The 17,957-nt window shown below is 40.1% G+C and overlaps 1 protein-coding gene and 2 long non-coding RNA genes across 4 annotated transcripts; 2 read left to right on the plus strand and 1 right to left on the minus strand.

Moving 5' to 3' along the window:
* Positions 1–244: 244 nt before the first annotated feature.
* Positions 245–2,333, plus strand: LOC147496026 (uncharacterized). Its single transcript, XR_015197927.1, has 2 exons — positions 245–1,593; positions 1,822–2,333. It is a non-coding gene; the product is annotated as an uncharacterized LOC147496026 (long non-coding RNA).
* Positions 2,086–7,595, minus strand: LOC147496027 (uncharacterized). 2 transcript variants are annotated; one of them, XR_015197926.1, is made up of 3 exons: positions 3,350–7,595; positions 3,097–3,227; positions 2,086–3,008 (listed from the first exon to the last, which is right to left on the minus strand). It is a non-coding gene; the product is annotated as an uncharacterized LOC147496027 (long non-coding RNA). The 2 variants fall into 2 exon arrangements; XR_015197925.1 differs by having other exon boundaries at positions 3,097–7,595.
* An 856-nt stretch (positions 7,596–8,451) lies between these two features.
* LOC147496028 (RING/U-box superfamily protein) lies at positions 8,452–12,026 on the plus strand. Its single transcript, XM_086564818.1, has 6 exons — positions 8,452–9,218; positions 10,413–10,547; positions 10,635–10,677; positions 11,184–11,252; positions 11,413–11,527; positions 11,636–12,026. Exons 1-6 carry the CDS (start codon positions 8,899–8,901, stop codon positions 11,773–11,775), a joined length of 822 nt encoding a protein of 273 aa, XP_086420944.1. The 5' UTR covers positions 8,452–8,898; the 3' UTR covers positions 11,776–12,026.
* Positions 12,027–17,957: the final 5,931 nt, after the last annotated feature.

Genomic DNA, 17,957 nt, shown 5'->3' on the forward strand with positions numbered 1-17,957 from the left:
CACAGTGTATACCAAGTAAAAAACTTGGTCAGCCCATACCATTTGGGAGATCATACCATTTTGTTTTTTATATAAAGGATCATACCATTTATTTATAAGATAAAGCCATTTCTGTTGACAAAGGAATATATTCCCCATTGCAATTTAAAGTACTACATGGAGAATTTTTACACCCCTGTTTCTTACCCAACATAATCACATATATTTTCTATTTTTGATCTATGGAGGCTTAAGCAGCTAAACTTAATAACATAGCAAGATGAAGGCTGTGCTAAACTTAGTATCAGTGCAAATTAAACTAAGTAAAAGTTTAAACTCTTTCCTTAGTGGCACAGAGGCACAGACCAAACACTATACAGTAACAGTAACGATACACCATAGCTCCGGACTTACCCAGCTAGCCAGCTAGCAAGCTAAGTCCCACTCCACGAAATGTCTTCTATAGTTGCTACGGGAGTCCACACATTTAACACTCTACAATTCAGTAATTTGTAAGAATTAATAACTATGTTGTAACTTAAAATCATGAATATAATGCTTAAAACCACTTGTTAGTTGTTACGTCCCATAATGCTTATGTACTTCCAAAAGGAAGTATTCATGGGAGCGGAAAAAGATAGTCTTCCCTCCGTGTGCTTTGCGTGTTGCTACCGCGAGATATATTCTTTCTGCCACTTCATGTCTCAAAATTTTCTGAAACTACTACAGACCAAAAGCCATTTTGTAATATGGCTGTTACTCTTCAGTTGAGTCTCTTTCTGCATTTCCCACTGTCAAATCAATATAATCACGATTACTATGGCTTTTTAGAACATTTTTTTTTGTTCTAACTTGGGCTTTTTGAGTTTTTTTTATGAATTAGTTATTAAGAGTGAGTTGTTTTGTGGATTTTGAATTAAAGGGGGGTGTTTAGAATTGGATTTTGAGTAAAGGGTAATGAAGAATGATGGAGAACATTGTGTTGATATATCAAAAATTGATAAACAATGGGTGTTGGTGGTTGTAGGAGAAGAGGGGAGTTCTATAGGAGATTTTGGAAATAATGGTGCTCAGACAGTTGTTACTGTTGTGATTTCTAATGGTGAATTGGGTAATCAGGTTGTTGCAGTAAGTAGTAATATGAAAGGTGGTAGTTTCTCCTCAGAACCGAAATTGAATGTTTTTACGATTTTTAGCTCTCCGAAGAACCTTTTTTAAGAAGCAATTGAACAAAAGCAAACAAAACACCAATGACTACCATCACAAAAACAGGTTACCATCCCTTGCACACCTTCATTCCAGCCATGTGAGTTGTGTGAACTAAATCCCTACTTTCTAATCTCCCTTTTGTTTCTTTTCTTTTCTCTCTCTTCTCAACGAACGTCGATCTCCTTTTTTTTCTTTGAGCAGTGATTTATAAAAGAGTTCGTCTACCCCGGGTTTTTTTTTTTGATTTCCGAGACCGTTGGATGTGTGATCCAACGTTGGAATGACTTTTGTTCAATTGCTTCTAAAAAAGGTTCTTGATGAGGGAATGGATCATTTCGTTCTCATCGCATACCGAACATCTAGTGCAGCCATTCTCTTAGCTCCCATTGCTTATTTCTGGGAAAGGTAAGATTTTCTTAGCAAAAAATTTAATGGCGTATATTGTGTTTGAGGGAGTAATTTGCTAGTGAATTAAAAATGAACCCAAATGCTTCTCTAATCTAATCTAATTCCATTTCTTTCTTTAATTCAAACTCCCTAAAATCAATCAAACCTTACACTGAAATCTGAAATCCAGAAAACGTATGCATGTTTTAGAACATTTTTTCCAATCAATTTCTCTCTTTTCTATAGAGTTGTAGCATTAATAGGCTCACCCTGGAACAAAATCTTGGCCCCGCCACTGCTGAACGTTCTCTAAAGCACATTCCAGTCATGTAGGGAATTGAAGCTTCTCTACATATCTTCAGAATTCTGGACATCATTCTTAGCTAGAAATCATCATTATTGTTGCATTGAATCTATACCATGTGGTGGCCTGGGTTGGTGTTTTGCACGATATAATAATTCCCGCTTTTAAGATCAGGAAATCGCTTACACAAATTGCATAAGAATTACTCTTTTGAAACATCTAGAAAACCAAATATATGCAAATGTTCGTAAAAAAAAAATAACACACAAAAATTGTGATAGTTTCGAATGTATATCCTAACTTTTGGAATTCGCAACTATTTTCATGGTGAGAAATCAATGTTCAAATCCATTTTAAACTGTAGATGTAACTAATAGGCCATTGCAAGTAAAATTGCATTCCAGAATTTGGGGCCTTTAAATGCGTCAATTTCAATTGAAACCCCATACAAAAATTAACTAAAAAGTATACCCTAATCTAAGTAGCATTCAAGAATTAAAAGACCAATCAACATTGATATGATTCATGGAAAAAAAAGATTAGAAAATAAGTGAGAAAATGGTAGTGAAATATTCCAATTCAATTGCAAGTGTGCCAACTTAGAGCAGAATTGTTGTCTATTCTTGCTCTCAACTTGCAATTAGGCTAAAAGAACATCCGATAATATTAAAATTTTGTTTGTTTACTGTTGATGATGGTAAATGAAAAGCTCTAAAAGAAGGCTATGTGCCAAGAACCAAAGCCGGGAGAATATGGATTAAGAATTGACTTGGCTTGAACCAATGCATTTGTACAATTAAAATGGTCACTGATTCTATGGAAGTTGCTAGAGCTACTGTATGAGATGTAGTGTTCTTTGAGTGAAGCAGCAAATATGAAAATGTAAGTAAAGATCATAGACAAAATAGTTTTCTTGAAACTTTGACACAAAAATTCAAAAATGATTTCTTACTTGCGGTATTCTAGGGCGTAAGCACTTGAGCTACAATTCCTAAAGTGGGATATCATAACAAACCTTTTAAGAGCACGACTCGTGGTTTCTTCAACTTTTCCAAGAGTTTACCAAGGCTTTCTGATCCATAGACTCTAGCGCCGATATTGATGGTTAATTTTTTATCATTAGTGAAGCCTGCGACAAATTAAAGTCGATACTTGAATACTAAATGCACTTTAAAGAAAATAAATAAATAAACAAAAACATTAAGCTAGACACTCACATGAAACTATACCACCATAGCACGCCAGTCCTGAGTTTGAGCATATCTATACATATCAAGAGTTTCATTGTCTGCTTCATGCTCACAAAGGTGGAATTGAATGCAGTAGTGCAAACTAAGCTCCCTTTTCACTTACATATAGACAAAAAAAAACCACTTATTAAACCTGAAGTTCAAAACTTTATCTAATGTTTGCAAGAAACGAAAACGAAAAAAAAAATTAAGAATAGATTAAATGAGTCAAATTGGGTACCTTTGATTTGCCTAAGGCCCTTAGTATCTTGGGATGAACTTATTTCTCGATAGCCTTCAAAGGGTCTCTATTTAACAATTACTAATCTGGTTGTGTGACATTAATATGATTCAATATAGTATCGGTTCTTATGCCATCTAGCTCGAAAGGGCGATGAAGACATCCATTGTGCTACATGGAATTCCATTATGAGATATGCTTAAACAATTTGTGAGTTCTCTTCAGATTCTGATGGAGGGAAAATGTATTAAATAAATCAAACAATTAACTAACCTTTGTTTGAAGTTAGCAAAGTTTCATAACGATTCATGCATGTCATGAATATGGCTTTGGCAAAATCTCATATTGACCACAAAACCAATAGCGAAACCAATCCTTCATCACAATATATAAAAAATGAGAATAAATCAAGTGGTTTGAAATTTTGAATAATAAGATGCATACCTGGTTGCTAGTTGACAGAAGCTTGTTGAGAATACTGAAAGAGGAGTCCCGAAGAAGGCAAAAGGTGGTGGATCATTTGATAAAACAATATTTGTAGATTTATTGTTGAATAAGAAGATTGAGTGATCGTTGGGGAGGGAGAGAGAAGAGCGTTTTTAGGGTTCTAAAAAATCCTTCGTGGAGACGGTTTAAAGTATCAAGTAATAGAATCCGACATAAATCAAAATTCTTTGTAGGTTGGGTTTTTTGGTGCGGCAAACTTCTTTTTTTGTCTTCTCTTTTTTCGTAATCCCCCTGTTGATGTGGACACCCTCAGGGCATCTCCAATGTGGGGTGTAAACCGTATAGAGTAGAAATTTTACACTCCAAATGTCAAAAAACTCTTTAGGGCATCTCCAATGGAGAGTGTAAAAATCCACCTCCACATAGGCGCCATTAGGATTATACACTCTATCTAACTCCCAAATACATAAAGTGTATATTTACTATTTGTGGCTCTTCCAATGGTAGGTGGAGGTAAATGTGTAAAAAGGGATAACAACGGACTTAAACTGTTACAACCCATTCAAAATAATGAAAAATGACGGGCTTGGTCCGCCGCAAAAGCTTAAAACAAATAGTGGTCCACTTGCATACGTCATTCAAAGCAACGTCCGTGTTTTTAATAGTTATAAATCACTGAGCGACGGACTTAGACCGACGTAAACAGAAAAATAAAGCTTCACACGTGAGTTGAAGTGACGTCCGAGTTTTTAAGTTAAACAGACGTGACTATAAGTGACGCCCGGGATTTTTTATTACCTAATAGCCAAATGGGGAATTTCCCACCCTATCTATTGATTAATAACCTATTACCTACGATATACAATCCCCATTAGAAGGAGTTTTTTAGCATTTGAAATGTAAATTTTACACTTTATACTGTTTACACCCTCCATTGGAGATGCCCTTACAATGGGGGTGTTATACCGTAGGTAATAGAGTATTAGTTGACAGAGAGGGTGGGAAATTCCCTATCTCGCTATCAGCTAATAAAAATCCCGGGCGACACTCGAACAAACGTTTGAGTAAAAAAAATATCGGACGTCACTTGGAGTGTCGTCCCTATCTATTTCTAAAGTCACAATTTGAAAATCTTAAACTCGGACTACACTTGAAGTGACGTCCACTTTAATTTAGAGAGGGACGTCACTTAAAGTGTTATCCGAGTTTAAAATTGAACTTTTTTACACTTTTTCATTGGAAACAATAAAGAGTGGATATTTATGGACTCTACAATAATTTACAATTGGAGTTGTAAAATCCTAATGACACCTAAGTGGTGCCTATGTGGAGGTGTAATTTTACACCCCCATTGGAGATGCCCTCACAACACTCCAAAAGGGACTTCTATTATATCTCTACCACTTATAAGAGGCTTGGGTGAGTTAGCCAATTGAATTGTCTCTCTGTTCTAACAAGTGCTCATTTCTTGACACATGTCACATGTAGCCATCTAAGCAGGTCAAACAAAGAAATCAGTTCTAAATTTTTTTTTTCTATTTTTTTGCTGGGATAAAACTGTTGGTTAAGTTCTGTTGTTTCTGTGACTTCTGTCTATTTTTTCACTGTTTGCTTTTTGTTAGACCCTACCACAAAAAAATCAATAAAAAAAAATTAAAAATTAAGCAAATGTAATTCACGTGCTAATTGCTTAGTATATATAAAGATGTTGCAACTAAGAATCAGTGGCGGAGATAGGGGGGTCCCAAGGTACACCCTGGTGTACCCTCAACTTTCGCGGGGAAAAAAATACAACTACTCGTAAACAAAAAAAAAACCCCTTACACAGTTACTTTAAGCAGAAAAAGAGAAAAATAAAAGATAAAAAGGGAAGAAAACTCCTCATCTCCTCTGCACTTCACGCACTTTTCGAATCTTCTTCAATATGGCTTCACCAATTCTCTCCAAAGAAATAGAGAATCAACACTCAAGGTAAGTATAAATAAGTGAAAAACAAACACCCCCTTTCTTCTAAACTCTTAATTGAATGAATTCTCTATATATTTTCCTAACCCATAGGTTTATATTTATTTTTCTTAATTTTATAGTTTTCATTCTATTGATTCATTGATATAATTTAGGAGTTATAAACAAATTGCTTATCTTTATTTCTCAACCGTCCTAATAAGTTTTACTCCATATAACGTTGGCCAACCATCTCCGGTCACCTCCAAAACAACAAGCTTCCATTGTGTAGCAGTACTTGATGAAGCCAATTTCCTTGGCATTACTGGAAGCACTATCTAGTTGCAACACATCAGCCCATGAGGGTTGCCACGAACACGACATACCCTTATACATTCATGAAATATGACTATGCGTTAGCTATTTAGCTTGCTAGTTGCTTTGCTACCTTCCTACCTTCCAGTTCTTGTCCTGTAATAATGTTTTATGGGCATTGTTGCATTTATAAACTTAACTTGTTGCTTAAGTACACACTTTCCAGTCTTGAGATCCAATGGTTTTAAGTTCAGCATTGGATTGGACCATAGTTAGCAATTCGGCGAATAATTCGCGAATTTACCGTTTAAATCAGCAAACGTTTAATAAGGTCGAATATTTCAATGATACGGATTAATACGTTAATTTGGCATACATTAATTATTCTCTCGAATAGTAATCCTGTATTAATTAAAATCCTGAAAATACGGGATTCATTATAACCGAAATTAAAAAAGGAAGCAAATAAAAAAGGGGAGAAACTAAATGGTGCGTGGGAAAAATGGAAAATAGACACCTAGAGAATATCAATTAGTTGAGCGAAATTAGAGAACTCGATAAGAAAGATTTTTCTTTTCATTTTTATTGTTTGCAACTTTCCAATAACAAATTAACCCATCGTTCCCACCAACATTGAAGAAGAAGTGAAGAAGAAACCAAGGTGCAAGTTTACAGAAATAATTCTTGAAGAAGAAGACAAAATGGTGAGAGCAAAAGACCCTGTATGAGAATATGCTGAGGATTTGAAAACTCATTTTGTATGCAAATATTGCAATAAGAGATATTCTGGAGGAGCATCAAGGCTGAAAGTGCATGTCTAAAATGCCAGGACTAGATATTCAAGGCTGTCCACATGTTCCAGAAGATGTCAAAGAGAAAGTTGTTTTGGATGTGAACAAATCAAACAAGAAAAGGAAGACTTTGTCACTTGTTGGGGTGGTAGTTGACGTTGATACACCAAACTTTAACATTTCACCTATTGATTTGTCTTCTTTACATCAAACTACACTACTAGCAATTTGTTTTTTTGCTGATGTTACATGGAAAGTTTTTTTGTTTAGAAGTTAGAATTTGTCTTTTCTCCTTTGTTTAAACGACATTTTCTTATGTGGATTTTGTTGGTTCTAAATTTATAATGGATTTTAGACTTTTAGTTATGTATGGAACTAATAATATGGAAATGATTACTTATTTACTTCTTTTTCATGTCATTTTGAGGTAACAATGGGTGTCATTTTTTGAATTTTCACTATCAGTTTACCGTCGAATTTTCTCGTATTTTTTACTTTAAGCTTCGTATTATACTCAAATTATTCACGAACCGAACTTTTGTCATTCCGTTTTTTTAATCCAAATTGAATAAACGAATTCTTGTTGAGACTTGCATTTTATTCGAATACTTTCCGTATCAAATTTTTGCCGCATTACGAATTGCTAACTATGGATTGGACTACTAGAGTTTGCCAATTCATATTGTCATTGTAGCACAGTTGTGCGCCTGGTTATTCTTGTTATTTAGTTTTGAAGGTTAGTTTATTAATTAGTTAGATATTTAATTCGGGTATGATCAAATGATCGCATAATAATTTTCGGTAGAATACTATTTTATGTATTAATATGCAAGTGATAAGTCTCATATTGGTTTGGTGGCTCATTTTGATCTAAGCAGCTATGTTAAAGTATTTGATTAGAAATTATATCAAAATATTAGTTAAAACATAATTGCGTCAATTTTTATTTTGTGTGTGTGTGTCATAGGTTGTTTTGATGGCTAACCCTCAACCAAAATCCTGGCTCCACCACTGCTTAAAATCATAATAATGCTTAAAACCACTTGTTAGTTGTTACGTCCCTGAATGCTTATGTACTTCCAAAAGGAAGTATTCATGGGAGCGGAAAAAGATAGTCTTCCCTCCGTGTGTTTTGCGTGTTGCAACCGCGAGATACATGAACTGACGAAAATGCGCAAGATACCATTCTTTCTGCCACTTCATGTCTCAAAATTTTCTGAAACTATTACAGACCAAAAGCCATTTTGTAATATGGTTGTTACTCTTCACTCTTCAGTTGAGTTTCTTTCTGCATTGACAGTTCAGTTGAGTCTCTTTCTGCATTTCCCACTGTCAAATAAATATAATCACGATTACTATAAAACTATGATTACTAGTCTAAAAATTTGTTGGCACAGTCGCCTATAAATTTCTATTATTATTGCTACAAGTATCAAATTACCAATATCAATATTTCGAGCACTTTAGATCAGTGTTATCCCATATGTTGGACTGCTTGTTATTTTAACTTTTTAAGTAAACCAAACTTGACCAATCAACATGTGACGTGAAAATTACACACACACACACAAACCAAATGTGTTGTATCATCATACTATAATTGGCACCATAGGAAAAAATATCTGTCCATGTCAACAAAATCTGATTTCAAGGGGGTGATTTTATTATCACTTTATTTTTATCAACATTGCACATTTGCACCACTAATTAAAAAACAAAAGATAAACGTCTCTTTTTGCCCACTCATCATTCTCTTGCCTGCTCTTCTCCCTCCATATTCTTTCCCGGCAAAATAACTGTCTTTTTAACTACCATTTTTTTTTAACTGTCAAATTTCACTACCCTTTCAGCCCTCTCCTCAAAACACAAAAAGTTCTCTTCTTTCCTTCTCTGTCATGCAAATTTTAGTTTTTCTAGACTTATTTCTTAGGTTTTGATTCATTTCAGAACATTTTTTTTGTTCTAACTTGGGCTTTTTGAGTTTTTTTATGAATTAGTTATTAAGAGTGAGTTGTTTTGTGGGTTTATGAATTGGATTTTGAGTAAAGGGTAATGAAGAATGATGGAGAACATTGTGTTGATATATCAAAAATTGATAAACAAGGGGTTGTAGGAGAAGGAGGGAGTTCTATGGGGGATTTTGGAAATAATGGTGCTCAGACAGTTGTTACTGTTGTGATTTCTAATAGTGAATTGGGTAATCACGTTGTTGCAGCAAGTAGTAAGATGAAAGGTGGTAGTTCCTCCTCAGAACCGAAATTGAATGTCTTTACGATTACGAGTAGTACTGAAGCAGTTCAAGTGACTAGTGCTGTTAGCTCTCCGAAGAAAGCCTCTTTGTCAAGAAATGGAAGTGGTAATTTAGAATGCAGGTGATTTTGCTTGCATAATGTTTTTTTTATATACATTTGTGGTTTACTGCTTATTATATGTTTTTTCAGCTTTATCTAAATATGAAATATTTTATGCCGTTTTATATACAATGACCACTTGCTAGTTGCTTAACATAGACTATACAGTATGCAACTGCATTTGTTGTAGTTATTAAATTTATAGGTATTTAGGTTGAGAATAGGTAATTACTATTTAGTTCACTCATTCGAGCGTAAGAGAGTTCCTGTACATATTGATAAAAATTTATTAAACGGATATGTAAAGTGTATTGTAAATTTGTAATATGTGTTTTGAAGTCGTTCAATTTATATCCTGGTTACTTGTCAAAATGTGGTCGTGGCTGATTAATTCTTCTTTTGTTCGCGAATAATGCTCAAAGTATATGAATAGCTACTGTACATTATAATATGAATGAATGCCTGAATCCTGTGTTCACCATATGTGGTAGTCCTGATAGCAGAGCAACCGTAGCGGTGAAAGAATAAATAAGAATGGAGAAGAGAAATGGATATCATATAAGCTCAATTGTGTTTAGGTGCCAATTCTACAGGCATGTTGCAGTACTGGTTCTTTGAATTGTAGTAACTGACACTGAACACTCATTTCTGATGCATTCTCACATGAGTTTTTCTTCTGCAGCAATACGTCTAGTATTAGTTGTATGCTTTTTATGTAAATGAATATATGATAATTGCTTAAATTTCCTTTTTGTTTATTCTAGTTGGATAAATTGTGACTTGTTCTATTTTACAGTTGTAGGATATTGCTATTTTTTTTGTGGAGAAGCTGATTTATTATTTTGAGGATGGATATCTTATTAACTGCAGTCCACTGTTCGGTTCTTATTTTTAAAAGCAGTAGTTTTTGAGAAATTATTGATATCCTTCTCTTCTTCTTGTATGAATTGTGTTGATTGGTTTGGAAAGTTTCAACTGCATACTTGAGAGTCTGAGACTACTAGATACTCACTAAAACAGATACAAAGTACTTATTATTCACTCTGGAGTTGTGTTTTCCCCACTGTTATGTTAAATTACTCAAATCGATAACTGCTATGAAAGGACTATTTATGTGGTACCAGTAATGCTACTGTTATTGATTTCCCTGCAGCTATTAGTTATTCGATGTTAAAGAGTAAAGACATAAAAAAATGTTGTTCTGTTAATTTGCAGAGTTTGTCAGCAGCAAGCAGAGGAAGCTCTCATAGATCTCGGATGTCATTGTCGAGGGGGGCTCGCTAAAGCTCACCGGTCATGCATAGACACTTGGTTTCTTAGTAGAGGTTCAAACAAATGCGAGATATGCCAGTATGTCATCCATTGTATTAAATGAAAAGATAAACTTAATCAGTTCTTTGAATAGTGTGATAATACATTCTTGATTATCTAATGCAGGCAAGTTGCAATAAATGTGCCCCCTCCAGAGACCCAGCCTAGTGTAAGTATCTCTGTGTTTTAGGATCAAGGTTTTAGAAAAACGCATATTCTTTCTAATGGTAGGTATTGCAAGGATGATACCAATTCATATAACTATTAGATCAGTTTTGGGTCTGCCTAACCGGCGCTTGTTAAATATCTAAAGTGTAGTTTCAGTAACCCGCTGTCACGAAACATCTTTTAACTTCTATTAGTAAAGTTGTGTATCCAATGCCTCTATGGACAATTAGCACAGCTAGATGTATATACCTGATATATGCAGACGTTGATTATCCATACTAAATCCTGCACTTGCTCGGGTGGCCACTATCTTAAAGGAATATGATCTCAATAGGGAGGAAATTCGTGTTGCCAGTAGAATAAACACTACTGAAACATGGACCAACAATCTATTAGAATGGGCAGATGTTTCTTTTAAACTGTGAGAAGTGGCTATAGGAGATATATAGCACCTCTTTGAAATTTTCTACCTTCTGATCCATTATATATTCCCCTTCTGTTAAACAGAGAAATTATTGGGTTTGGAGGGTTGATCCAGCATTCAGAGGGCCAAGCACTACACCAGAACGTGAAAGGGTACGACGGCTATTACTGCTGATTATGGAATTTACTAGTACATTTTACAAGCATTTGTTGAACTCACTGTGCACATTTTACAACTATTTTATCCGCATTCAGTTCATACTTCATAGTAATTCGTACAAGCATTTGTTGAATCTCTATTCTTCTTTAACAGGGCTGTTATAGTCCTCTTTGGGTGGCATTTTCAATTCTTATTGGTGGGCTGTTGTTGGATGTGCTAATATCTATTTCTCTTGGTGTCTCTGCATTGCCAGTCAACATTATAATCGGTACCATCACTTTACTCTTTGTATAATCTAGGTGGTTAATGTTACCAAAATAGCTACTCTTCCCAAATTGTTATAGTGGTTTACACTCTCTAGCAATTTAATTTGCAGGTGTTCTGGTGGTTCTAGGACTTGGTACTGCACTTCGGCTTGCGCTGGAGTGTTGCCATGAATTGAGTTTGAGAAGAGCAGTTCAAATTCCGAACACAAATGTCACACTCGGCCCTCTAGGCTACCATCCTACGGTATAGCGATGTTTGTTTATAAATCGGCACACATGATCATGGCCACAGATATAGGGGCATATAGTTATGACACATGAAAAAGTGGTCCGTTGGAAATATACATGAACTTGACCATTAATAGGTGCTGGTCGGGATCATGTTTTTTTCTTGTGTTATCTTATTTCATGTGTATATACCTTCATATTTTTCCATTTGCTCATTTATACAAATGTGGATAAAAACGTTAATATCATTGATTAATACAAATGTTATAGGCATATTATGGTGTGAAATTTTTGTAACATGTTAAAGTAGTCTAAAACCATGAAAGAAAGCATGTTGTCCGCAGTTTGAATATCAAGGATTGCTTGGTTTCAATGCCAAAATTGATATGGGTTAGAGAAGCTAAGATTAGTTCAGTAGTTGAAGAGAAAGTTGGGAAAAGGTATAAAAGAGATGCTTATGTTGGGAAAGATGTAGAGTCTAGCACAAATAGAGAAATGAGGTCTGAGTTTTCTTCTTCAAACTCTAATGTTTAAAGGATGGAGATAAATTCTAAGAAACTTGATGTTAGAGCAGTAGTTGGTGAAAAGATTACAAGAGTTCCAAGAGTAGCAGTGGAGGTAATGAGGAAGGGGGAAACGGATAAGAAGTCCAATAGAAGTAATAGAAAGTAATGTGGGAGAAGGGAAGATGAGGAAGAGGTCTAGGAAGAAAAAGGGCGAAACTCAGGAAGTTCATCTGAGAGTAGGATTGAATATGTGTTCTAAAAAAGTTGATTTTTTGGGTGTATTACATCTCTGCGCAGAAAGGTGTTTAGTTGGGGCAATACCACTATACTGTGCTTTTGTATCTTTGTTCTTCTGCAGCTGTTTGTTGTGCAAAAAACGGGAGTGGTTGTGGGAGTTCTGATAATATGGACTTGACTACCAAAATTTCCAATGTGAAATCTGAAGAGTTAAGTAAAATGCAGATCACCTATATAATCCAATGTGATCAGTCTGTGAGGAGTTCTCTCGAGACTTGACTGAGATCCCCCACCATGAAACATGGCAAGACTATGGTGGTGCTTTCTCTTCTGTAGAAATGCGTCGGTGAATTTTCTGTGTGCTCGATTTTTATTTCCTCCTCTGCACTAACAGCTGTTTTTGCACAAATAATTGTAACACACTGAGGCCTGGATATTCCTTGGATTATGAGGAAAATCAGAGGGATAGCGTGCGGATTTTATATGTAAGAAGAGAATATATGTGCGTTGTTGTGACCTAACTCTTCTCCTCCTCTCCTATTCTATTTATAATGACCCTCCTCCTTCTTGGGCCCTCCAGCTGTCCCCTCATCTTACGGCCTCTGGACTGCCAAGTGTCGAAGTTCTCGCGGCAACGTTAGGGTTTCACCCTTCCCACTAGGCACGCGTGCCGTGATGGTTCTATTCCATGTCGCTAGCCTTTTCGCCATGTTCTCCCCTATCTGTCCTCGGTTTTCGGCCTCCATACTTGGCTTCTTCGCCCACCCTTCGTAGCCTCGCCTGGCCATCCCACACCCTCGCCCTCTTCCCGCTCCCTCATCCGCCGACACGCGCCATCATAAACCGTGGTCGCTACAATGCCCCTCTCGAAGTTCAGCGGACCACCGAACGCGTTCGTGGACTCGAGAACCCAAATAATCGCCTTTTCCAGAAATTTGGTCAGACGCTTTCTATTGTTGACGACGACGTCCCCCGTGTTTGGTCTGCTGTCGCCTCGGTTCTTGCCCCTCCACGTGTCACCTTCCCTCCGTTCAACTCATGCCTCTTTGATTTTCGCTCCCTAGTTCTTTCCCCTTTAACCCCTCCACGCTTCCACTTCTACTTATTCCCTCTTTCCTTCTCATTCTTTTCTCACCCTTCACCTTCTTCGTTATCAGTCGCCATTTTTACACCTTCCTCTTTTTTCTCACCATCGCCGCCCCCACATTTCTGACCACCCCTCATCCCTCTTCTAGTTTTCCCTCACGCCCTCCATTCTACACACCTCGCCCTCTCCAACGTTCGCCTTTGCTGCTGGGTTGACGCACCAGGTTGGTAATCTTCTCTCCTTACTTTTCACATTTGACTTGTAAACTGTTCATATTCCTTAGCTCCCTCCCATGTCGGATTCTCACTCCGACGGTCCGACTTCCTCGCGGTCGTACGCGGAGGAGTCTTCTCCTCCTCCGATCCCACCGCTGCCCTCCACCATCGGGCGGCCTTTTCAAGCTTCCGCCCTCCCCCGCCCCGTCGACCTAATTTGGAGGCGATTAGGGTTGGCTATGGCATCCCAAATGACATCCTCCCTCGAAGCACGCGTTCGACGCGGACTCATTTCCCTATCCGTTCCCCAAACCGGGATGCCTTGTGGTCACAAATACCAAATTGTATTCGGCCGCTGTCGCCATCGCCCTTTATCCCGACTAGACGTAGACGTGATGCAACCATTTCAACATTCCCCTGCCGGGTATCGGCAATTTCCGGCGATCATGTATGCCGCTGAACTATTATAACCTCCACCACGAGCCCCGAATAGTCCTTCGACATAATTTCTCATTATTATATACGCCAAAAAGTACCAAAGATGTGAGTGTGGGATACCATTCTTTCAGGTCCGCCTCGGAACAAATCCTTCATTCTCAAACTCACCACCTCGACAAAACTTGGCATCACTACCCCCCTCATGTTTTTCGGTAACTTCGTGGTCCGCGGAGGTTCCACCCGGTGACTCTCAACCATCTCACCTTCCCCGCCTCGGGGAGTTCACTTTATTATCTCTTTCTTATATGTGTTGACTTATACTGCGGACTCACCTTTGTCTCTATTTTTCTCCCCGCGGGTTGGAAGTCCGACTCCAAATCCCGTTTCTACGGCTGAAGTCTGTAATCTTCGAAAGCAACTCCGCAATTTGGGCTCTTCGCCGGAGGTCCTCGGCATATAGATCCTCTCACGGAACCCCTTACTAACCGACCGCTTCCTTGCACACCTTGGGTAAATATTCAGCTCCCTTTTATCGTCCTCCTCCCCTAAAGAACGAAAAGCCTCGCCCTTCTCCATCCTCACTATCCGCCTCCCCGGCCCCCAACGAAAAACCCACCGGCGCGGCTTCACTCGTAAAACCTCCAAGTCCCGTGCCCGCTCGGGCTCTAGAGGCGATAGTCAAAAGTCCACCGCACACCTTTCTTCCCTCCCCGGCCTACATACATCTCCTTCTTTTCGCTCCTTGCTGACGGACGACGATCAATATATTCCCCCAATTTCCCTCCAAATTAACTCATCACCTTCTCCTATGGACGCCTCCAAGATCAAACCGTTTCGACGGTGACTTCGGACGATGACGCGACGGAAGTCCCTCCTTCCCACACCGTCCCGGCTTCTATCGTTTCCCCCGAAGTGTCCGCGGATCCTCCTCCTCAAGAGCCCCCCACAAGCGCCACAAGTCCTCTCCCCTCGCAAGCCTTTTCTGCGGCTCCTCCGCCTCCTCCTCATCGCCGTCCGAAAAGAAACCGCCGCTTCTCCCCGGGTCCGCGGCACCACAAACTTTCCGCCCCTACTTCAAGGTGCGTGGCGCTTTGGTCAATGTAGAGGATTCCGCTCGAAAAACCGCCGTGGCCTCGCAGAACGCTCTATGGCTCCCATCTTCCTCGTGACTGGCCTATGCCGACTCGGGACTTTCGAACAAAGATCGCACTTCCTTTGTATGCCGGCCGGGAGAAGGATCGCCTCTTTCATCCCCTTTTCACTTTCTCGCTTTTGACCCTTTATCCCGACCGCTTTTCCTTGATAGGTGAGCCCGGACATGGCCTATATGATCCGCGGCCTCTTCTCATCCTGCGACTCGTGGAATCCTTGGAGAAGGAGGTCGGCGCCCCGGAGGGATTTACGGGCCACTCGCGGAGCCCCAAGCCGAGCCGGCAGCGGACATGGCCAAACTCCGAAGCCGAGGATGAACCGAGGACCGCCGGCTTTCACCAGCCTTCATGGACGGGGTGAACGACGCCTTAAGCAAACAAATAGACGCCTTTGCCTCCAAAGACAAGGAAGCCACACCCGCTCTTACGCCCAACACACTCGGGACATGGAGCACCAAGGGTAAGCTTCAAGGCCTGCCGACAAGCCGGGTGGCCAAAGAAGATTGCCGAGGAGCATGTGCGCGCACTCAAAGAAGGCCGACTCTTTCCCCGAAAAGCCCCTCTCCCATGCCGGAAGATCCATCTACCGCGGCGGTACCGTGCCTTGTCGCAGGCCCGGTTTCGAGTCGGTTGATGTTGCTTTCTCCTCAATCCGCCGCTGAAGGCTCGCTTTGGGCCGCCTCCCCGCCCCAACTCGAAAGTGATCGTGACCAAGCTCCCCTGCAAGATCCGGTGCGGGATTTAGACTAGCCCCCGTCGGTACCGCCCGCTATTGTTTAGCCATTTTGTACTTTACTTTTCCAACAAAGTGTGCCCCTACTATTATTAGTTTTTTCCTTTTCATTTGTATGTTGTGGTAGATAATCGCTTGTTTCACTTTTTCCGATTACATGTATAATCTCGGTTTTAATTGTTGCTTTGTTTGGCATGCTATCGCTTCGTCATTTCTTGTCTCTATTTCTACTCATCTCGCCCTTATTCACGCCGGGCCTTCTCTTCTTGCCCCATGTGTGATTCCCCGCCTCGCCATGGGAACTTCTCTTTTCCCTTTGAGTCACTTCGTTGACTTTAGGTTCCATCGGGCCTCGCTTCCGACCTGCCGCGGAGTCCGATTTGAACCGCTCGACACGGAAGAAGGCTCCCCCCCAAGCACCTCTATGTTAGAGTGGCCTCGCTTTCCGTTAGGCCTCTCTTTTGCCCCGTGATATAAGCGTCGCCTTTCTTCCGCGGGCGGCTCTCCCCGACCCGCGGCTCTCTCTCGAGATGGACCTCTCGTCCTCGGGCGTCTCTTGCCCTCACCTATGTTTTGTCTGACTGTTGCAGTTTACGTAGAGCGGTGAAATTTGATCCCCCAAAAGTGCCATTGTATTATATATTTACAAATAGCTCCAGTGTATCATTCTGGATTTTCATTACATTCAGACATGAAACTTTTTTAGCATTCTCACATTCCATGGCCTTGTTGGAAGACTCTGCCTGCCCATTGCCTTCAGGATTGTATGGGGCCGGAACCCCGCTAACCTTTGTATGCTTGTAAGAACGCTTTCACCTTGGACCCGTGAACCGGGTTCCATTGTGCCGCTATGATAATATATGGCAAACCCAAATCTACGATGATGTTCTCCCACACAAACTTGATCACGTGAGTCTCCTTAAACTTGTTGCGGGGCACCCACGCCTCAATCCATTTGGTAAAATAACTGCGGGCCGCCAACATGAATCTCCTTTTACCGTAGCCATGGGCAAATGGACCCACTATATCCATTGCCCACATCGCGAAGGCCCACGGACTTGACACAATCGCGTAATGGTTCACCGGTGCAAAGATCATCCGAGCGAACCACGCACTTCGCGATCGCTTAGCATAGTCCACGGCGTCCCCCTTTTCATATCGCGGCCAAAAGTAGCCCCGATATCGGGCCAGGTGCCGCCTTTGTTGTCCCCCCTACCGAGTGACTTCCACGGCCCCCGTCGCAGCCCGCTAACACTTCAAATGGGCTAATCTCGCCCGACACTTTTAACAAAGGCCCACCGAAATTCGCCGATATAGCTCCCCTATGAGCACGTATTCCGGTGATGTCCGTTCCAGTCTCCTTTTCTCCCCTTTATCTTCCACCACGCCCCCGACAAAAACTTTTGATGGGTACGATCCATCCCCTTCGTCCTCCTCTACATGACATACCTCCACCCTCTTTCCTCTCCCTCCTCCGCTAGGCTTCTCCAATCGCTTTTACCTTTATCATTCTTTCTTCCGATTCGGATTGCGGCCGCCACGTAGGCTAGAGGCGCGGATGTTCTGTTTTCACCGCTGATTCAAATGTATGAATCTAACCTTCGCGAACCTCGGCAGCCCTCTTTTGCAAAGACGCCCGGATATTTTGCCATGCGGGCACCAAGCCACGAACCCTCCGTTAGCTCACACACCACCGATTTGAGTCGAATAAACCGGCCAACTCTTTTCACCTCTACCTCTTCGCCATTCTCATGCCCGCTATTATCGCCTCGATTCTCGCCGTTATTTGATGCCGCTAACCCCAACTTCATAGTTAACTCAATTGTTGTTTTCCTCG

The sequence above is a fragment of the Coptis chinensis genome, chromosome 6 (genome assembly GCF_015680905.1).
Source record: "Coptis chinensis isolate HL-2020 chromosome 6, ASM1568090v1, whole genome shotgun sequence".
Lineage (NCBI taxonomy): Eukaryota > Viridiplantae > Streptophyta > Magnoliopsida > Ranunculales > Ranunculaceae > Coptis > Coptis chinensis.